At 35.3% G+C, this 23,321-nt stretch overlaps 1 protein-coding gene across 2 annotated transcripts in view; it reads left to right on the top strand.

The window, feature by feature from the left end:
- The window catches only part of FMN2 (formin 2), a 162,452-nt gene that overhangs the window by 88,881 nt on the left and 50,250 nt on the right, over window positions 1-23,321 (top strand). For both annotated transcript variants that reach the window (XM_063328952.1, XM_063328951.1), the window contains 6 exons: window positions 4,212-4,273; window positions 11,800-11,891; window positions 12,040-12,169; window positions 13,142-13,288; window positions 15,141-15,200; window positions 15,383-15,503. In XM_063328952.1, the coding sequence (XP_063185022.1) occupies window positions 4,212-4,273; window positions 11,800-11,891; window positions 12,040-12,169; window positions 13,142-13,288; window positions 15,141-15,200; window positions 15,383-15,503 (612 nt within the window). The remainder of the gene's footprint in view (window positions 1-4,211; window positions 4,274-11,799; window positions 11,892-12,039; window positions 12,170-13,141; window positions 13,289-15,140; window positions 15,201-15,382; window positions 15,504-23,321) is intronic.

The following is a 23,321-nucleotide window of genomic DNA, read 5'->3' as shown; positions in this document are numbered from 1 at the left end:
GGTAGTTCACATGCTCCTAGATATATAAATAATCAACACAAATTATCTGTCCTACAATTAAAAAAAATTACAGCTACTTCCTTTTATAGTCTTCCTGAGAATACACTGTGCATCCTCCAACTTCCTGCTGGTGTTTTCTCATGCATAGCTTCTTCAGATCATATTTGCTGGCAAAAACTTTGATCTTGTTGGTTGCTTGGTTACATATTGTGTTCCCCTGAAAACATGTGGGTGGTGATTGTTCATTATGTTGGGGTGGGGTTTTTTGTGTTGGTTTGGTTTTTTTGTTCGTTTGTTTTAATAATTTCTGTGTTCTAAATTGGCTTATATATATATATGGGAGAAGGTGGTCCATCTCTTCTCAGAGTTCAAGTATGCCCCTGAATATAGTTGTGCGCTTTACACTAATCTCGCTTGGTTTTTAGCAGCATGATTATCCTCTTGTCAGATGAAGTATCTTCTAAGGTGCCTAATACTGCAAATTAATTGATGTTAGTAAGCATAGTAAGTCTTTGTCTCTCCGCATATTTTTTTGATTCAGTTTATATTGTAGAAATATAGAATGGAATGGAAACTCTTCGATTCGGCTAAAATTTCTATATTCTGCAGTTGCATAAGAAGGATATAATTTCTGTCCCAAAGATACCATTTTAAATTGCCATGTAGATTGTGACAAAAACAATGAGAATATCAGGAAGGTTTTAGACCAACAAGAGATTCCTTAAGCCTTTATTTTGGATACAAATCTTTTGAAATCTCTTTCCCTTCCTCTATAGCGTCAAGCAACCCTTTGCGATTGCTCTTCAACCCTTCTCTTTACTGGGTTGATTTTCTGTAAAAATCTGTTGATCAGTACTTGCTTAAGAAAACCCTAAAACTCATTGGTTTGTAGTTCCTTGTATTTTTGTCTGTGCATATTTGTGTGTGTATCTGGGCATACTTGGTTCAAATTTGATTTAATCAAATATGTATATTTGTGTGTATGTATACACACAACTGTATATATGTACATCGAGTAATTTTACAGCATTGGCTTGAAACTGGGGCTGGCTTGCTGGTTTTATCGGCAGCAGTGGCAGTAGGAATGCAAGAAAATAGCAGAACTATGAGATCTTGAAGGTAAGAACTAAGTGCCTGAGTCTGATGTGATTAAAAGAAAATTGTTTCTATTAAAGTAAAAGGCAGCAGATATTCTTCACTGTCTTACGAACGTATTGCAAAGGCTGGATGATGTGCTGGCTATTAAAGATTGTTTCATAGTGGTCCAGACCAGGAAATGACAATGTCAACTTTGAAACAAAAAAATCACTTTCTAACATAGTGACATGGGTGAAAATATCCAGTGACTGTAAGACTATTATAAACCCTACTCCAGATGTTTGCATCAAAATATGCTGGAGTTATAACATAGCTCAGAATATTTTCATACAAGGAAATTGATGTTTCTCTGTATTTTTCGTCATTATTTTGCCACCACATATGGTTAGAAGTTTGTGTAGTGACACTGATTGTTGGGAGGGAGCAAGTTTAGCTAGTACACTTGGCTACATAAGGAAGCTTCACTGTTTTTGTCAGTTCAAATTGTCTAGGTAATGGAATTAAATATGCAACAGTCATGATTTATTTTGCGAACTATCATGTTCTGCATGACAATGCTGCAGTACTGCCAAGGAACAGAAGTTCATCTCCTGATTCCTCAGAGCGGGGGGAGAAAACCTATGGTGAACATTGAAAAACCTTAGTGGGATGCTAGAGTGCTATTTATGAACATATACATCTTTAGATGAAATATATAGAAATATGTTTGTCTTGGGAGGGGGAGATTTGAAACATATATACTAGGATCTAATTTCTCCAAGTCCTTGTCTCAGACTGATTTGTTTTAAGCAGCTCCCTGAAGTATGTACACTCTTCTGCATACCTGTTTTGTTGAAAGTACACAGACCTGGCACCATTGTGTTTGCCAGGCGTTCTCTTATCTCCTGCAAGCATTCAAACAAAAGTGTTCTATTGCTCCCTGAGTAATCCGTGGGTGATCTTAACATTGAGCAAAAGTCAGAGCAGGAACTTATGTCATATTTCTTGGTGCAGGAGCAGACAGTCTCTGGAAGGAAGGGGAAGGGGGGTGGAGCAGGGAGAAGACAGCCGCAACTCAAAATAAATAGTTGAAGGGTTGTGAGTGTGTTCATATATGAAAACATTGCGTAAGTGTAAGAATGATGAAATGTAGGGATAATACAGAGTTTCATAATATATCCTGGTTTTAATAAAGCTGTTTGTATATAGGCTTTGACATATGTGTTTTCTTAAAACAAAGCTCCCAAACTAATCTAGACCCACTTTCTATTTGTGTGTTAATTTTAGTATCCAGTTCTACAAAGTGAATTTGGCACATTTTTAAGCATGCAGATAGTCCGACTGAGCAACATGGATTATCAGATACAACATATACTACAGTACCTTGTTGAGAGGGCATCTTCAAGTCTCTGTTGCAACAATTACTACACTTGGGGGGCGGGGGGGGGAGAGAAAAAAAGCCTGAGTTTTAAAATATCCCAAATAATTAGTCACAGATTTTTGCATGTGCCCCCTCCCCCAAAACAAAACAAAAAACATGTTGCTTCCTGAACTGTTAACTGTTACACTGCCACTATTTTTCTGGTAAGGTTTGTGAGGTTTTTTTAAATATTATTTCTGGAAATAAAATAATTTTCCTAATTATTGTTTGTTTCAGTCCTACAATTTAGCTTCATGCCCTATTTATAGATGCAGTGTAGCCTGCTTAGTTTAATCAAGATCTACACTTCTTTGTTTATAATTTTCTTATACTGTAACTAAAACTATGTCTCAGGCCTGGAAAGGGGAAACATGATGAGTCCCAGACCCAGAGAGGTATCTCTAAAGGCTTTAGAACAATCGGAAACAAATGAGCTTGAATTATATTGACTTTAGTCTTTAGGTGTATACACCGAATTTCTCTGTGACAGTTAGGGAGGTGGATTTATAGGAGATAAAGCAAGCTAGTCCTGGGTTTCTATCCCTGATCAGTGTTGCAATTTCTAGCTTAATCTCACCTGGGGGATTATTCTACTTATTGTACAAGTGCACATACACACACACACAGAACCCATTACAAAAAAGGGTAGAAATTAATGAAGGGCAAAATGGAAAAAAGAGTGGTATAGTGTGATAAAAATAATTTATTACCATCACATACATTCTAATCCAACATTCTAAGTTTCTTTCAAAATTTAAAATCTGGATGAGGACAGCTGGATGTATCTGGCTTTTAAATGAACTGTCAGTGTGCTTGCAAAAAATATGTAAGAGGTAGACAGAAAAGTACTATTTTTAAATAATTCTTTGTATTAGCTGAGAATAATTTTTCACTAGTTTCCACAAGTATTTCCTGTGCCTCATGAAACGTTCCTAATATGTCTGAGGAGCCAGGGTTGTGTTCCTACAAGTGTGCTCCTCTTAATGATTTTTTTTTCTTTTTTTTTCTTTTTTTTTCTTTTTTTTCTTTTTTTTCTTTTTTTTCTTTTTTTTTCTTTTTTTTTTAATGTCCAAGTTAGGTAGATGGAAATCATTCTCTCTGATGTTGAACTGGCTTTTTGACACTGAAAAAATACAGTATGTGTGTGGCGCCAGAATTGGTTGGGAACAGGAAAGGCATATTTTGTATCTGTACTAAACCTGTCGGCTTAGTGCATAGAAGACTTGACCCTTGTCAGGTGTCTTGAAGTTAACTGGCTGACTTATGGATTAATCAGTTTAAGACTGAAGCCAACCAGTGACAGGAATGAGCTTTGTTGTGTGAGTGTGTGTGTGTGGCTGTGGTGCAGATTTACAAATTTTTATAATGCTTTCAGTCGGACCGTGAAAGTCTGATGTAAAGCTTATCTCTGATCTCTGGCTATGGCCATACTCGTGGGATCGTGTTTGTGTGTTTGGGGGGAGGGAGATAAATTCTTTAACACTTGACACCTGGCTCTACCAGGTTTTTAGCCCATAGTCTTAGGAATGGCAGTATCTAAGGCATTAATAAAGTTAAAACCCTTAAGCTGTATGACCAGTGGGTCATAAAAACTATTGCTGGGTATTGTGCTCGGTCTTTCTTTCACAGCTGGATTATCATCCTGACAACTAATTCTTGGTTTTTTTTGTTGTTGTTGTTGTTTGTTTTTTTTTTTTTTTTGTCTTTTCTATAGCTGTTGTGAACTTGGATAACTCTGTGGTTGACCTAGAGACCCTTCAAGCCCTGTATGAGAATGTGAGTAATCAGAGGAAGTTCATATAATGTAGGAATACCGTAGGTCCATGTGAAGGTATCTTTGGTTTGCATAAGTAATATTCAGAAAGCTTGTAGAACGTGTCCTATTTTGAAGTGACTTTATTTTCCCAAAAGCAATGAAAATAATGGTAAACATTTAAATTGTATTAATTGCCATTTTGTGTTTCATATAGCGCATGCATTTTTATATAAGTAACACAATCAGCTTCTAAATGAATAAACAGAAATTGGTTTGGGTTTTGTTTTTTTTTTCTTCTTGGGTGGGGCAGTCTTTTGTCAATAGATATCAGACCTTGCACACCAGGTCTTTGGCTTCACTTTGTAATTTCATTAATATAACGATGCTGTTCAATTTAAAAAAAAAATGTTTTAATAACAGCAATCATTCCATTTATGGAACTGCAGCTTTTCATTATTATGCATTATTATTATTTGCGGGATTCCTCCAAAATAATTTTAACTCTTTGAAAGGAAAAGGTTTGCTCTAAGTTAATGTAATAAAAAATAGTATAAACTGCCAGGGGCTTCATAAATGTCTGGTACTAATCATCAGAGAGTGTTTGACCATTAGGTTTGCAAAATCAGGGATTCAAAATATACTCAGGCATGTTCTAAAACTTTACAAAGCCAGTCACGTGTAAAATTCAAAAAAGTGGATCTCAGAAGCATGTTTCTGCCTTCAGCTGTGGCCAGTGAGCATTACTCCCTTCTCCGAGTTCGTTGCTTGTGTATGTGGAGGTCTGGCTAGGCATCTTTGGAAAGAGCTAATTTACCCTCCAAAGAACCTGAAAATCTGAAATGAAAAGCTGTGAGCCACAGAATGGCATTGAAAACCAATATATGCTACTGTATTGGATTTCGTATTCCCTCATGGTATAATTTTGATAATTTATTAATTATTTTTACAACATTCAGATTTTTGGCTTTTAGACTGTAGCTTTTTATGGCCTACGTTGGAATAGTTTGTTGATTGTTGACATTTCTTACAAATAATCCACATCAGGGCCTGAAGAGAGAGACAGTAAGCTCTAGTCCACTTTACAGAAAACCCAAAAAGCTAAACAAAATGAAAAGCAAAAATCTGACAAGAACTAGGAACCACTTCTAGTCTTATTTCATCCATGAAGAATCAACTCGTTCAATGTTCCACGGGAATATAATGGTCAAATGGGAAGCTTATTCTAAGTGCCCCCAAATCTTTAAACACTTCTCATCCTTATGCCACAGCGTTTCTGGTTTGGCCTGTGTTATTTTTATTTTGCGTTATTCTTAATCTGCTCCCTTACACAGCACAGCTGTATCCCATTCCATACATTCTTTAGCATGTAAAATATTGAAGTAGTTTTAGATATTACATATGCATGATTGTGAGAGATTGTGTTGTGGGAAGTATGGATACTGCCCTCATGACCAGTTCTTGCATACTTCCTTCTTTTATATTGCATAAGACTTTTTTTTTATTTTAGTTTAAAAAATAGTCCTCCTTTGTGGCTAAGGTCCTAATAGGACACTTTATACTTTTCAAATGCTTTCTTAATGTCATCTCCAATATACTTCAGAGTTCAAGTATAATACATTACCTATAAATTTGCAGTTCATTGAAATAACCAAATGCCATTGTGTTCCTTTTGACATTACCATCACTACATACTACAGAAAATGTCTATGAAATACTGTCCTGATTGAGGAAAATATCATATGTTAATATCAGGCAAGACTCAAAAAGTTGGAATGACTATAATATATTTCCTTGTTTTGAATATAAGACAGATCAGCCCAGCTTTATCACTATATTTACTTGGGTACAAGACAGCAAAAAACCAACAGTAACAAAGCAACCAAAACCCAAAAAGCAAGGAACAAACGAAAAAAAAACCCACCCCAGTTTATTTGGAGAGAACTTCATAATGAGTCCTGAATTTTAATCCGATTGATAAAGTTGTGTCTTGAAAAAAGCATTGTTTTTAATTGAATTTTATTTTCCATTTTTACTTTCAGTCTTTGGTCGCACCAGACCTTGCACTTGCCTCCCTTGCTAGCTTCACTAATTATAACAATATTGTTCGTAAAAACAAAAAAAGCGTAAGCAATGGGTGGTACCAGAGGGCCTGGCATGTTTGATTCCTCCCTTTTTTCTCAGCCTCATCCTGTGTTGTAAGTGGAGGGTAACTTTGCCTCATTTGGCTACTTTGTAGCCATTAACTTAATTTTTAGTTCTTAGGGTTTATTTATTGGATTTGGATTTTTTTGCTGGATACTTAAATACCACTGTACTAATTCTAAGCCTTTCTGTTTGATCTCTATGGAACATATGGGAGCATTTGTTTTACGGTCTTCCCTCAAAATGTAATCATTTTTTTCTGATTGCATATGTCTGGCATGGTGCTTTCCCTTCTTAAATGTGAATGAAATTTGGGCAGTCTCCAAACCTAAACACACCCTAATTTCAAAAGCCACAGTCCCGAGGGCTCAATTCCTGTTTACTGAGGAATTAAAGTCTTGTTAAACCACAAAGTTACTGTATACATCTTAGTGACTTTTTATAAATGAAGAAACCCACACCCCACCAAAGACCCAAGCTCTCAATAATTTATTTAATACTATTAAGTGGTATTGCATCAAGTGAGAAAGACTTTGTTACTGCAGTGCTGTATGGTACGGTCACATAGCTCTTACATAGTTGTGTAGTTTGCTTTATAAAAATTTGTTTAAATGTGTTGATAATCAGCTGTGTATTAAGATCTAGAAAATTTTAATAGGAGAGTCTTAATAGATAAAACTACATGTGGAACACTTACTTTAATGTGCTCTTACAGAGCCCCTAATAGCAATGCTTTCTGGTGGCAGCTGTAATTAGAGAGGGAGAAGGTAGATAAAATTCAGTGGAGTTGTCGATTAGTGGTATGTGGTTAGGCCATATTGGTTGTGATGAGAAATGTACTGATTTGCAAATAAGTGAATATTTACTTTGAAAACAGGTAGCCTCTTAGCAGCTGAGATTGTAGCTAAAATATCACCATTCAAAACAAGATAAGTGTGCCCCTGCTTATGTCTTCACTATATTGTGAAAATAAGTGTATAAAAAATGGGTTAAAAAACGTATCAAAGGATTATCTTTGATCTGTGGATTTGTCCTTATCAAATGTCTTTACATCACAAAATGAAACGTGTATACTTTCTTAATTTGATTCCTGGTAAATTGTCTACCCTGTCTCTTTCTTTAAAAGTCTTAAGTTAGTGCTTTCAAAAACCTCAAAATGCCATCTACAAGAGCAAAAGGCCCCCAGAAGTCTGAAGTGCATGCCTCTGCTCTGGCACTAAGATTAAAACCTTCTCCTCCATTATTTCTTGTGATTTTGTAAAACTGGCAATTACAATGCAATGCCTTAATGTTTTTCTGCAAATATTGTACCTGACTTCTGATACATGACCCAGCTTCAAAGGAATATGATAGTGGCTATTAATCTGGGCATTTCTGTATATTCTTGTTGTTTCAGTTACTTTTGACAATATTCTTTATACAAGTCACTTGATGCTTTTGAAATATGTAACATTAACTTTGAAAATCAAGTTGACCAGAAAAAAATCCAACCCCAAATTAAAAAGCTACACACAGTTAAACTGATCTTAACTAAGAGCTAAGGTTCTTTGCAAGGAAAAAAACCAAAAAAAAAACCCAAAAAAAAACCAACCAACCCAAAAAATCCCAAACCAACCAAAAAAACCCCAAACAAACCAAAAAAAAAAAACCCTAACCAGGAAATGTAGATTTATGTTGTGAAATGAAAAAATAGCCCTTACCCTATATTTGGTCTTACCAAAGTTCATAAGTTAATACTCTGGCAAAAATGGGAAAAGTTAAAACTAAAGCAGTGTATTTTTTGCAGTAATTTGTGTCAGATTTATGCTGTCTGATTGTAGATATAGTTGATACCAAATTTTGGTATATTATATTACTTTGTTCCATTTATGATGCTAAATAATAGCTAAAATTTAAGGAAATAAATAGCAGTGACATTCAAAGAGGTGCTAATGCAATCAGATTAATGACTTATGACAAGTATATATTGAATGTGTCCTCTCTTGACACAAATTTTGGAGAGTAATAGAAAAGCTTTTTTTTTATTATCCATCTGCAAATTAGAGAATAGATAAACATTAACTGTAAAGCTAACTGATAAAAATTCTGAGAAATAATCTTCAATAATATCTGTGCAGAAGTTGTGTCAGCCTTATTCCTTTTCTATCATAATTTAAAATAAACATAAATCAGAATTCTGGATACCAGAGCCAAAATTAGGGACTTGAAACTTTGATTCTGAACTTGCACCATATACTTGGACCTCTTGATTTTAGTGCAGAGTGTAAACCGTATGTCTTGAGTTTTGCTCAGGCCTACACGAGTGGATCCTGCCTAGCCATTGTATCTTTACCAGTTGTTATTTCTTTGCATACACAATCTGAGAATAATGGCTTAAATAAGGAGCAGTGAGTCTGCCTAACCTTTGCCCATGGATTTGGTGGAGAAACAGTAACTTCTTGAACATGAATGTATCTAATAGATTGCTGTAATAAACACTCTAATATTTCACTATGTGTAGAGGACCAGAAGAGAGAGCATTCTCACTATTTGATTGCAAATAACCATTCAGTTTTATGCTCCTTGCTAAAATATTTTCTCCTCTTCATCTCTTATGAAAAAATTTCAAGTGATTTCCTTTTAGTTTACCAGAAAAGAATATACTTTAGACATTGGTCAGAAATAATAGAATTCAATTTAAAAACTGTTTAGTGCAAAAACTCACTTTTGCAAAAAACTTGTTTACAAGTGTAAATTAAATAAATTCATTTTTGAAGTGTAAGTTGAATAAATAAAATAGATCTTCCTACAAAGGCATGTCATTTGCATACCTAGACCTCCGTGGCTCTGAAGACGTGACTACTAGAACAACACTACCTCTCTTGGCATTATTCCGATTTCTAAAATCTGTAGATTTTATCCATTGCTGAGAGAGGTTTTTGCTGATTTGAAAAGAAATGGAAGATTTATTTTTCTTTTATTTCTCCATTGGTAAGAATGTTCTAGATGAAGTGAAGAAATCTCCCATTTACACCTGCTCCCTAACAAAAAACCAAAAGCATCTTTCTCCTCAACAGCACCTGCAATACTTAAGTAGAAACTTCTGCAGTTAGTTGCATCTTTCCTAGTCCTCACCCGAAGTCCAGATGAGTCATCTTCCACATGAGATCAAAAGTTGATACAATTTTCTGATCTTGAAAATTCCCTTTTCCTCAGGATAGAATTATACAAGCAAAATTTACTACTGTAATTATATTCATATGTCCCATGCCTACCTTGACAGAAACTTTATCTAAAAAAAAAAAAGTACTTTTGGAGTACAAGAGACATGCACATATTGGAGTGAGTCTAGTGAAGGGCCACAACGATGATTAAAGGCTTGGAGAATGTATCATACAAGGAGAAGCTAAGAGAACTGGGGCTGTTAAGCCTGGAGAAGAGAAAGCTCAGGGAGAGCTTATCAGTAGGTACAAATACCTGACTGGGGAGGGGGAGTAAAGAACACAGAGCTATACTTAGTAATGCGCAGTGTAAAGACAAGAGGTGGTGGGCTTCTTGAAATTAATGTACTGGAAATTCCATTTAAAAATAAACAGCTTTTTTTTTCTTTTTTTTTTTTTTTTTTTTTTAAACTACAGAGATGTCCAAATGCCAGAACAGGCTCCCTAGAGAGGTTGCGAGGTCTCCATCCTTGGAGATATTGAAAATCTAGCGGAATGTGATACTGAGCAGCCTGCTCTGGTTGCCTCTGCTTTGTGCCAGAGGGTTCAACTGGACGATCTCCAGAGGTTCCTTCAAACCTCAGCTGTTCCATTGATCTGTGATACAGATACTACCACCATTGTAATTTCTTAGTGTCGAGAACAGTTTATTGATGGTGGGTGGGGGGGTGGTGTGTTTGCAGTATTTCCTATCTGTTGGGAGTATTTAATAGATGAGATCAGTCTACTTTAGGGAAGATGACCCTTGAAGAACATCACAGAAGTGCTGGCTAAATATTAGGATATGTAGTATTCAAGACAGATGGCTTTGCAGTCATTTCCAGACTTCTTGAAGTAATGAGAGAAACTCTAAAGTGCTTTTGCTCTGAGTGACTCTTCAATCTCTTAATCTTTCTGTTTCACATCAGTATTTTCTCCCTTTTCACATGAAAAGATGTTCAACAACCTCAGTAGAACTGTCCAAACCTGACTTTCTGGTTTCAGGTTCCTGATGGAGCTATGGCAGTATGATGTGGGATAGTTCCATTCCTCTTCTGCTAATTGTGCAAAAGTACGCAGGAAAGAATGCAGATGCAGCCTATCTTTTGCTTTGGCGTTATTTAAGTATTTAGAATTTAATTTTCCACTGTTGTCTTCAAGTTCTATGGTGGAGTAAGTTTAAAAAATGTGTGTAGCGTTTTCTTAAAGGAATAAAAGTAGATATATTTACTTCAAGGACAGGTTAGATGGGGCTTTGAGCAACCCAGTCTAGTGGAAGGGGTCCTTGCCCACGGCAGGGGGCTTGGAACTAGATGGTCTTTACAGTCCCTTCCAACTCTAACCATTCGATGATTCTTCTTTCACTCTTACACAGATTCATGTTTTGAATCTGTTTTGAAAACTACCACAGATCTCAAAAGAAGGGTCAGAAGGAGAAATTTCCATTCCACTTTTATTCCTTTCCATACTGTTCCATTTTCCACTTCTGCAACTGGAAATAATATTTTGTCTGTAGCATGGAGCACAGAAAGAAGTGAGGCTCTGTTTCTTTTGATTGGAATATTGAAGGAAAAACCGCACAATGTAGCACAGGGTTCTCCAAGAAACTAGGCGGTTTACATGTAATTGTTTTGGCTTATTAATATAAAAACGAAAATCATTTCACTCCAAAGAAGTATGCAGTAGTTCTCATGTAGTATGGTATGTATGATAGTTCCATTATAAATCAACTATCTTTTGTTGTTCCGTAGTGTTTTCCAAATACCAAATAAAATTTAAATTGCAGTAAACAATACAAATCTATTTTCATTTTGTTTAAAAAAAAGATATTATTTAAATATATATTTAAAGCTCAGATTGCATTCAAATGCAACCCAACATATTTGGAAAGAGAAATACAACTCAAGAGGAGAGTTCTTTGATCCAAAGACTTTATACAGCCAAAGAAAAGGGAGTGGGAATGAAGATTATTGTCTCAGTGCATGGTTTAATGAATAAATCTTTTGCAGATTACTAGTGGTCAATAATATCATTTGGAAGATGTTCTGTTTTCCATCAGATGTAGTTATACTTAAAATCACTCTATGGACTAAGTAGTTTTACCATAAGCAGATGCTAGAAGAAAAAGAAAAATCTGTAAGCGTGATTTATTACAAGAGCATCTCTATCTGTTTGACTAGGTTATTAATTAACACTTTTTAATTACTTTGTTTCCTTTATTCCAGAGAGCACAATCAGATGAATTAGAAAAAATAGAAAAGCATAGCAAGTCATCCAAGGAAAAAGAAAACGCCAAGTCTTTGGATAAGCCAGAACAGTAAGAACATACTTACAAAAAAAACCAGTTTTGCCCACTTAAGAAAACTTTCCCTGCTCTAGTAAACTATCTAGAGATCTTATAAAAGAAAAAAAATACCGTACTTACTGACAGTGACCCATATAATTTTCTTTAATCACTCTTACAGGTTCCTCTATGAACTCTCACTAATTCCCAACTTTTCAGAGCGTGTGTTTTGCATCCTGTTCCAATCAACATTTTCAGAAAGCATTTGTTCAATCCGTCGCAAACTTGAATTGTTACAGAAACTGTGTGAGGTAGGTTGTGCTCAGTGAAAAGGTAGAGCTAAATTTCTGATATTTAATCTTGTTAAGTTGTACTCGTATTTCAAAAGTTTTCTCTTTATTTACTTTAAGTACTCATTAAATCTGAAGGACAGCAGAATAGAACGTTTTATGATTGTACTTCAAAGCGAATTTTAAGGTTAGCTTTTGGTACTGAACTGTATCATATTTTTGCCATGAATGTATATCAGTCTCTGAAAAATAGTCTTCCCTCTTCATAGTGAGCGTATCACTCCTTTCCAAGTGAATGCCAGTTCAGTCCACCTTGCGTTTGCTTGGATTTTTGGAAGTGCGCAACTCAACAATATATCTGATTGCTATCTAACTGATTTTAGATATGTTGTCTCTAGCTGAAAGAAAATTACTGGAATTTTGTGGTCCCATGCAAAACAAATACATGGGTTTAAAATGCAGGTTTCATCAGTATTTTGATAACTGAAAACTAGTTGAAATATTTTATTGAATTGTTTTACCATTTAATCGATATTTTTATTTGATTGATTAAATGTTTTAGTTGTTCCACGTGGGGGTGTTATGAACTTATTGAAGAATTCTCTCCTAAATTAAATATACCATTCACCGTACCAGCATCAGTTAAGGAATTACTATTTTGTTTTTCTCAACAGGTCATCTCTGATAATATTGTATAGATTTCCTATTATTTTTTTCTAAGTATCCATTTTGGAGATAAAATTCTTCATTCACAAAAAATTACACATTGATATTATTCTATTTCTACATGTTGCAGTAGAAGGTTGTTAATTCCCTATGTTTGACCCTTCATATAAGTATTACTTCTAAACACAGTTGTTAATTCCCTATGTTTGACCCTTTATATAAGTATTATTTCTAAACACAGTATCAACAAATCTGCTTGTCAGTAACACTGTTAACAGTAAATATTATGAGTTTGAACAGAGAATTGTTTCTTTTTCTATTTTGTAGACACTGAAAAATGGGTCAGGAGTTATGCAGGTCCTGGGTTTGGTTCTTGCCTTTGGAAATTACATGAATGGTGGAAACAGGACGCGAGGACAAGCTGATGGGTTTGGACTAGATATCCTGCCAAAACTGAAAGATGTCAAGAGCAGTGTAAGTTGATTCTAGACTTCCTGTAGGCCTGAGAATGTCAAATTCTCAGAAAATTACTTTGTCTCCATTTCCAAGTAAGTGGTGTGAAATTTATGAAGGCATGGCAAAAGGAATTCTTTTGTTACTATACTTAGCTGATCACACTTCTAGAGTTGTATGTATTTATGTACAAATATTAAAATGAACCCTCTCTTTTCATTACTGTACAAAAAAATTATGTTAAATTATGTCTTAGTTCCTAATCTGATATGTATTTGACTTTTGGTACACTGCATAGTTTTAACTTTTCCTGTATTCAAAAGGAATACTGTGATCCTTACAGTTAAAACATTTGCTACAGAAGCGGAAACAGTTTTAAAAGAGGAGTTAACTATGATTTGATGCTGATTCAAAATATTAGTGAGGAAAAAGAAAAAATGTCACTCCTGAAAATGATTGATAGACATCCTAAGCATTTGGGATAACCCAAAATTCATTATTTATAGATATCATGATTACAGAGTGTGCATTTCTTATTGGACCATGGAACCACCCCAGTAAAGAATAATCACAGCAAGTACTTGTTGATTTAAGATTTGTCTGGTAAAGTCATCTAAGTAAGGAGAATGATAAGAAGTCTGTTTCTTGCACAGTGCTGAACTCCAGCTTGTGTGTTACCAGCACTTTTTTGGCTTTGGTTATCTTTGGTTAATCTTTGAGTCTCTATGGCTATGACAAAAAGACTCATCTGAATATGGACAGTGATATGAGGGAAGGTTATAGCAACAGTCCATGGGGCTTTAAATCGGCCCCTACATCTATCTAGTGAGTCACGGTCAAGATCTGCTACTCTGAAAGGGGCAGAAAAAGAAGAGTTTGTTTCCCTGCTTGGTCACTTGCTAAATATATGTGCTTTAGCTTCTGGGTTAGGTAATGTGAACAGACTGTTGTTTACTCTGAGTTGAGAGACCATGTCAGCCATTTGCCTTTAAAGGGATGGAGGAGGGATTTTGGCATGCTTGTTTCTTTGGTAAGCCAAGGGAGTGATGATGTGAATGAATCCTTAGTACAATGTGTTTTGGAGCAGTTTACTTTAGCACAGCCTTCTGGTTGACTCTAGATACATCACCAGTTTTAGAACTTGACTTGGTAGATCGTTTAGGCACACTAAATTTGGTTTGGTGACTCAGGTCTTTAGTACATAATTTGCTGGAAATATTATGACTATTAACCTTGCAATTGCAAGATACATCTTTGGTTTGTTTGCTACTGATCCCTCAGAAAAGTTCTTAGAAAATAGTTTTCTGAAGCTATCTGAAAATGTAATTCTGTCAAAAATCCTCTTCAAATCAAAGATTTTCCGCTGAAGTTTCATTACAGAAGGGAAACAATGAGAAAGTTCCCCCAAAGACCCCCAAAAGTGCCAAAATTTCATTTAGAAAAATAACTGTCTTCGTTTAATTTAAATTTGCTTTGGTTATAGTTATAGATTAATAAAAAGATCTGAATGTTGACAAACAAGTTGTATACATCAACTCAGAAACAATTTCTCTTTTCCTTCTTGTGAAATTTCAAAATGTAAGGGTTGAGTTTACAATCAAGTAAATTTCAAAAATCAGGAGTGGCTTACAAGAGTGTTATATCTTTCCATTATCTTCTTCAATGATTAAATGGTATTTCAGAGCGTTGGTGTTTTGGTGGGCTTGGGTTTTTCGTAATTTGTTTTTTTTCTTTTTTTTACTGAACGCACCAAATCATCAACGTATTTTCTGTAGTTAACACTAAGTAAATATTTTATTTGCATGAATTATCATTTCTGAATTTTTTTCAGTGAGTTTCAGTAACACAGCAAACTTTACTCTCTTCTATACAGGACAACAGCAGAAGTCTTCTATCTTACATTGTCTCATACTATTTGCGTAATTTTGATGAGGTGAGTGAGAATCAATTTTGCTCCTTTAAATTCAGGTTTAAAAAATCAACTGACTAAATTTGCTCTTCTGCAGTACGAGATGAAGAAATATGCACAAATATTCTTTGTGTGTTCAGTTATATATTTTAGTGTATAAAAAAAAAAATGAGCACTATGTAACTGTTCATTTGTGTTTTTATCAGGATGCCGGAAAAGAACAATGCATCTTTCCTCTTCCAGACCCACAAGATCTCTTCCAGGTTTCACAAATGAAGTTTGAAGACTTTCAAAAAGATCTCCGCAAAATGAAGAAAGATTTGCGAGGTACGGAACCTACATTAAGTACTAACTATGTGTTACCAACATATACCTGCTGTTATTGTTTGTATCATTTTGAGAACTTAGATGATAGTCTAAAAATAGTTCTGTATTTTTGACTCCTCAATTACTATTTTGTTTCCTTAATTTGCTTTTTCATGACCATTTAAGCAATAATTCATTGTTTTCTGCAGATAACCTGGAAAAGGTTATCAAAATAAACAACATCGAACCAGTTAGGTTGAACCTTTTGTTTCAAAACCAAAACCAAAAATTTTTTCTTTTTTTAAACTGATTCCAAAAAGTCTTTCACCATAAAAAGAACTGCAAAGTGTTGGACCGTGTCCATGACAAAAAAGGTTGATAATCAGGTCCAAATACTGTCTAGCAGATAAAGTAATATATGGCATGTTGTTAAAGACAGGTTATTTCAACTGACTTTACTAAAAAATAATATGCAAAGGAAGCACTTTTTTCTCATGCTTGTGGAATGATTTCTTTAAATGAACTCAACAAGCTTAAAATAAGATGTACTGCTAAACCTTAATAAAGAACATGTATCACGTATAATACATTTCTTCATAGCAGTGGGAAGTAAGCACTAAGGTTAAGTTAAGCAAGAGTACAGTTTGCACAAATGATGGCTAATATCCAAGATCTTCAATATTTTTTCTAAAAGTCTCTGCCAGACTGGCCAGGTATGTACCATTATGCTAAATCTTGGAGAGAAGGATTCAAATCAAGCAGTGAGATGATCTTTATATTTCTGTTGCCTTGCTGATTTTGAATATCATGCCTCTAGAGACCAGGAAATGGTTTGGTAAACCATTAGTCCTTGAACGCTAGAATAGAAGGTTTTCTATTGAAACAAAAACATAACATGGTTACCAAACGATATCTGACCTTCACTTCTTACCTCTATCCATCTTTCTGTTTGGATGTTTTAAAATTTATTTTAAACAGTTAGAGGTAGTATTTAAAGTTGCATGAAGGTCACTTAGCGTGATACTGGGGAGTAAACTGCAGCACCGTCCACTTGCTGCCCTGAACAGTCTAGGGGACAAAAATCTCACAGTTCAGTCATGAAAATTTATTTCTATACTTCTTGCAACTTTCAGATTATCTGAGGGCTGATCTCCAGGCTTGCATATAGAGAATAAAGATGCTTAGGTTTGATTCAAAAAAGGTACTTGAATTCCGGAACATATTTACGAACATCTATGGGGCCAGACATTATTCCTCACAAGCTCACCAAAAATGATTTTATATAGAAGAAAGGCTAAATATTTTTAGATCAAGGTTGAAATTTTCACACAGGCATAAATCTCTTATGAAAAAAATCCACACTGCAGTGATCAAAGCAGGGGTTCTGTAAAAATGGAAATTACATGCTTTGCTCTGCCATCAGGCTGCAGTTGAATTCTTTCTGTGCTTCCAGGCCTTAGGCTGGAGTCTCTGTTGTCAGTGTGTTCTGTAGTTAATGAAACTGAGGAATAACTGCAGACGTCATCACTCTTTCTCTATTGCCTTTGGTACAAACTTTTCAGGGACAGCATTGGCCCTTTTCTGCATCCCCTCCTGGATATGAAGCAACAATTTCAGTACTAGTCTGCATTCCCCTTCATGACTTTGTCAGCCCTGAGTGATGCAAAGTGCTTTGCGTTGGCTCTCTTTTCCAAAGAAAAGTGTCACCCTAAATTAAAAATCATTTGTGTTAAAAAAAATGTATGACTGCAAGAGCATTCACTAAAACTTCTAGGTATTCCAATAGCTTAATTGTTGTAATGCTTTCAGCAGGACAGAATAGCCAAGCTTAATGCCAGTTTTTTTTAAATAGGGTACAAATGGATATTTTATTCATTTTAGCTGAATGGATAAAAAGACTTCAAAGTGGTTTTCCTCTGCATTTAGTTTAAGTACACTACCAGATTTGCTAACTTGCATCTGGAACCTTATGAGTCACTAGAGCTAGCAAGTGCCTCATTAAATGACTGAGCAGGAAGAAGGTTGTAGAATGCTGAGAAAATTCTGACAAAAACCAAATTATGATCCTCTTCTTTTGAAGTCAGTGAGAAGAGTATTGAGTATTCCTGAGACACACTGATTATCACTGACTTTAAAGCCATAGAAATAGATGCCCGTGAATGTATTCCGGTTTTATAGTGAGATGTGGACTGTAGCCTTGGACCTATTTCATCAGTGATTAGATGGAAGATTTCATGAGAGGATGGATTTCACCATTTGGAGGGTGTGGGAGGTCTGTGTTTGCTTTGTTCTTTATCACTGAAAAACTGAAAATTGCACATAACATTGAGGGAGACAGTATCACCAGTTTAAGGTGTCCAGTTTAACTGTGCATGTTAATTTCAAACAACCTGCAAACCATGCACAGAGATACCACACTTAGTACAATTGGTTCACCCAGGAACAAAAGCTTCTGAAGATATTTTATTTCTGTCTTAAAAAGCTTTCCATAACAATTTTTCAAAGGTAAAAAGAAGGATCCTTTCATAAAATTTTGGGGATGGTTGAAAAACAACAAAAACACAAAGTAGAGGAAGGTTATTATAAAAAAAGTAAAATGGTTTTGTAATGATAACAATAGCAGTTCATTCTAGCAATGCTGTATTTTGCCATCTAAATATGTCAGTAGTGTTCACAAAGACATGCAGATATAAATAACTTTTATGGTTCTGTAAAATGATTTTGTTGTCGTGCTCTTTCACAGTTCTGAGCTTGGGCTTATGTTTGTATTAAAGGAGTTGTTGTGCTAGTTGCCTAAAAAGAAAAAGCAATCGTGTTATTCAAACCTGTATTCTTTCAGCCCTTTTGACTCTGGTGGTTCTTGTCCATTTTTAAGTTTTTTATGAACTGTATGCTTTGCAGTTTGTAAGTGTTAGAAAAAAAAGTCTCTTCTGAGATTTCAGATTAAAAGTGCAAGTCCAAAAGACTTTCAGAAAGTATGCTGTGTGCCTGTTCCAAGTTTAAGACAGAAATTTACAATTCTTTTTTTTTAAATTGGAAAAAAAAAATCCCCCCTAAGATTATAGCTACACTATCCATGTAATATCAAATTTGCCTGTTGTTCAGTTTTGGTTTTTTTACTGAAAATATTATTTAAATGTTATTTAAAAGACTACAGGGATAAAGTTTATATACTAGACTTTTTTATTTATTTTTTTTAAGACAGAAGACCAAAGAACAGGTAAATCCTTTTGCTAACAAACCAATTGAGTTTGGCTCCATCTGTTGCTCCCAGATTTCACAGCTCTCCAGGATTCTCACTTTAGCCTTTTTGACTTCGGTGACATATAGTTTGTTAAGCAACTTGATCTGCTTTTGATCTCTCCTGGCTGTCAGCAACGTTCCTTGATGCAGTCATGCCAAGCAATGACTTCTGTTTCTATGTCATTCCACAGAAGAAACTTTAGCACTTGCCACATGACTTAAATCAACTCACCATGTAAAGAAAATGGGGCATCCAGGGTCACAAGAGCAGTGCATGACTCTCGCTGATTAGGACCTGTGTTCTATATCTGTTATTATCAGTATACTTTTCTAGATGCTTCAGAATGCTAGATGTGGGGCAGAACGATAGGGAAAACGTGTACTGAATCGATTAATGTTTTAATCCTCTCTGCTCTGACATTCTCTGGAGGTGCAGTTTTGATTTAGGAGAATGTTGGATTTGTGGACCATGAAATTCTTCAAGACATGTATTTAGTTTAGGAAAGAACTAGGACACTAAAATGGCAGTATTTATGAAGCACTTATGGCAAGTTAAAACTGTTTAGAAGCTGGTCTTTAGCTACACATTAACATTTTAGCTTTACAATAGTAAGTTTATTCTTGCAAATCAAAAACTAATTCATCAGTTGTCACTTATTGCAAAACTCACTGACGCTCAGCTAAAAGGGGATTAGAAACAACGTTGGGCAGAAAATAAATCTGACTAGTAGAATTTTGAAGAGATGAATGATACAACGCAGACTGCTACAAAATCGAGCTGAAGTCAGTACTTGTTTATATGTCATAATGTTGTCATATTAAATATCTTTCATTGAAAATGGATTACAAGTAATAATTATGATAATTAAATATTATTTTTGTTGTGATGCTTTCTTTTCCTACTGTGAGTGTTTACAACTCATTGAAAAGCCTCCATCGATAGGAAACTAGGCTGTGTGGCCCAGTACGCCTCTTTGATTTGGAGTAAATGTGACTGAGAATGTTTATAAAGTGTTAAGCAGTTGCAGAACACTTTGTATTTTAAAAAGTATGTTCCAAGAAAAGCCCCACGGTAACTTGGAAAAATACACATTCACAATTTTTTCTGTGCTTCTTACAGTCACCTAAAATTATCTATTCAGCTTGGATCTGCTAGTTGTAGAGCTGGTATGTGCTCTTGTGTTTAATACCTGCTGTGTAAATCAGAGCATTGGAAGTACCATATTGTGCAGTAGAAAGACTTTTAAAAGTTGAATTTGACGCCACCCCAATGTGGGACTGAGAGATGCGATAGTAGTAGGCATGTTATGCTTTGACCCCTTATGATTTCTTTCTCACATAGTTATCTCATAACTACTTAGCTTTTGACAAATCATTCCTCCTGCCTCAGTAATGGTTACCCCTAACACCTAGAAAAAGGTCTCAACCCTAAGAGTGCAGTCGAGTTGTAGCTTGAGATGGAATTTTCCTCTTCGTAGCCAACTCTGTGTCTGAGATGCATGGATAAGTTTGCAAAGTAAGATTGCATCCACTGTTAGTTCTTTTATAAGTAAGATTAACATTTGCAGGCTAAAATAAAAAAAAAACAACCACGCACCATTCTATTTGCACATCATCCTCTCTCTCTCACAGATGCATATTCTCGTGTATTTTCATATTCACAAGACACTGTGTTTCCATCGCAGTTGTGATTATGGGACTGGGACTTTGGCGACATTTCAGTGCCACCTCTTGATCAGGAACAGACGCGGTATTAATTTCAACTTCAATTAACAAAGTTAAGCAGCCTAAGCCATTTAGGGTCCCACTACAGATGACAGAAAAGGAAGGGATTGCTCTCCTAAAACTGATTGTCTTCTCCTAAAATGGGGTGCTAAGGAATTCATTGCCTCATGAAAAACTTTCTGTTTTAAGATACTTCGAAGTATCTGTGTTTCTGTTATTCTCTGTCAATAGTTTTGCTATAAATGGGAATTAAGAATTTTCACAATGAAGAAACAGATCTTTTATTTTTTTACATGATCCATAGATCCTTATTCTGATGAAAAGATGCCTTAAGTCTATTATAAAAAAATTCCAAATCTCTCAAGGTAATTATTAACAAAATAATATAGCAACATTAGCAGTTTTGGTCAATCCTACAGTTATCCATACATTCTACATTTACAGAAACAGCTATTGTTTTAATTAAATTAAATCTTTACTTTTGCCTACTCATTAACAGCTGTGCATCCACAAAGTCTAGCTGTTTGTTCAGCTGTCACTGAAAGGGTTAATTGCTGCAGCTATGCAGCATGCAGACTCCTAAACCTAAACCAGATGTAAACTAAAGCCAGGCTTTCAGTCAATCTGTGAGTCATATTTTACTGTCCTTAAAACTCCAAACAAGGAGCTGTCTATGGAAGCCCTTGAAGACTCAGCAGTTCTTAGTGTAAGTCTTTACAATTCCAAAAAAATAAATAAAAGAAAATTAAGAGGTCTTTCTGTACTTGTGGCCGAGTTCCTCAGAGTTTATCTTTTGATGAGGCCAGTATTGTTTCCTTTTGGTAGAGTCTAAGCTTTCTTTTAAAGTCACAGGTTGCAGCTGCAAGGAATCCAAAAAGCACTGAGGAAGTTGTGAAAACAGTGGCTATGCTGTTATGTACTTCTCCGGCAAGGAGAACACAGGCACATCTCCTGTGGCCATCTGAGTACTCAGAACCTCTGAAAATTAAGGACATAATTTCAAAACTTCCTTAAAGACTTAAAAACAAATAGTGTATCAAATCTCAGTGCAACTTGTGCTTTCAAGATCTTAAACAGTCTTGAAAATCCACTTAAATTCTATAGGACTTCTATAGATAAGTATGTGGTTTCAGAAGTGACTACCCAAAACATCCTAATGGACCTGTTTATTACTTATCCAAGATAATTCACAGTTCTGCTTGCTTTCTTACTGTGCTTTTGGTGGGGTTTTGTTGTTGTTGTTTTGTTTTGGGTTTTTTTTTAATGTTTTGAGGGTGTTGAAAGAAAAATCATGATGCCCATTACTATCCTGACCAAAGACAATACAGTAAGCCTGAGGAGCAGCTGCTCACACATTTTGTTCAAAAAGGCATATTTTAGGATTAGAAGACATTTGTGCTTCCAAGGGCTAAAATTTGGTATCCAACAGAGCTAGTTGGAAAATGTGCATTAAACATATTCTGGATCTCAAACGCATTTTTAATTCTCCCTTTTTAAAAAGTAAAGCAACTATTTTCAATACTGAGACTGGGTGCGTTTTAGATCACTTACCAGAATCGCTTGGTGAAAGTGTTAGTACAATGCACAGAACGTTTTGTGACTCTTCTTTTCCTTTTCTGTATAGATGTCTCTTAACCAATGTTAGCTGTTGTGAAACTTTATGCAGTTTTAGTATATTGACCTAAAAATAAAAAAAAAAGAGGGTAAGCATGCTAACACTTGAAAAATGGCAATTAATTGTGTTTTAACATGGAAATTGAGAATAAGAGGAGATTCTTGAGATAATGGATGCAGCTGGAATTGCAATTTTTTAAAATCTCTAAACTAGTTTTGAACACAGATTTTCACATCAATTTCCATATCAGGAGCATTTGAGAGATCTGTGTATGTGTGGGCAAAAAGCTACCAGTTTGGATTGCCAAAATTTAGAAGGTCCTCCCACAAGAATCCATTTGTGTTGCTTCTCTGCAAAATCACATACAGTCCTCTGCAGCATGTGATGTTAGAGAGGAGAGGAAACTAGATGGACTTTTGGTCTTTTCCATTGCTGAGATATTGCTTATATGCTAATATTGGCTTAGAGGGTTGGAGAAGAGGTATCTCCACCCACGCCGACTCCTGCTTAGGATTCGAGATCTTTGGAAGGTATAAGATTGGTGCATGAGGACTGGGTATTCAAGGCTACAGGGAACTAAAACCTTCACCCTGCTGCAAAGCAATATGAAGAAGTTTTTATCTATCTTCATTCCCGCTTGGGCCATTCCAGGTTGTGAGATAAGCTTCTGCCTAGTGCTTGGCTTTTGTGACTGCCTACATGACTCTCATTTGTGGTGCCTTAAATACTTTTCAATTCTTTCGTTATAAAAAAAAACTTAAAATCTGCTTAAAGTAAACTGAGTTTAGGAATACGCTAGCTTTGTCTAAGTTTCTCAGTTGTGTACGCATCTCCTGAGACGTGAAAATAACTGAACCTGTGAGAACTGGGATGATAACAGAGCAAGTTTTGAGCCTGTTATCAAAAAAGACAAGCTTTTGTTTCAGACAAAACGTTTACAAACTCGTCACAGCAGATCCATTTTGCCAAACTATTCCTTTGATATCTGGGAAGTTTCGCTGGGCTGTTTTGTGGAGAGAAATGTATTTGAGTATGAATCTGAGGAAAAAAGATAATCAAATATAGAAGACTGTTGGTATTCTCACATACTTTTTTTTCCCCCTTTTTGCATGTTTCACATCCACATTGCTTAGAAGTTATGAAATACACTTCTGACATAAACATTTATTCAGTATCTTATTCCTTCACTTGGGCAGAAATATTGGTAACTGCTAGTGTTTTTTCTTCCTTTCATATGGTTAACACTTTAATTTCTT

Source organism: Chroicocephalus ridibundus, chromosome 3 (assembly GCF_963924245.1).
Source record: "Chroicocephalus ridibundus chromosome 3, bChrRid1.1, whole genome shotgun sequence".
Lineage (NCBI taxonomy): Eukaryota > Metazoa > Chordata > Aves > Charadriiformes > Laridae > Chroicocephalus > Chroicocephalus ridibundus.
The sequence above is the reverse complement of the archived record's forward strand: the minus strand, read 5'-3'. Positions and strand labels throughout refer to the sequence as shown.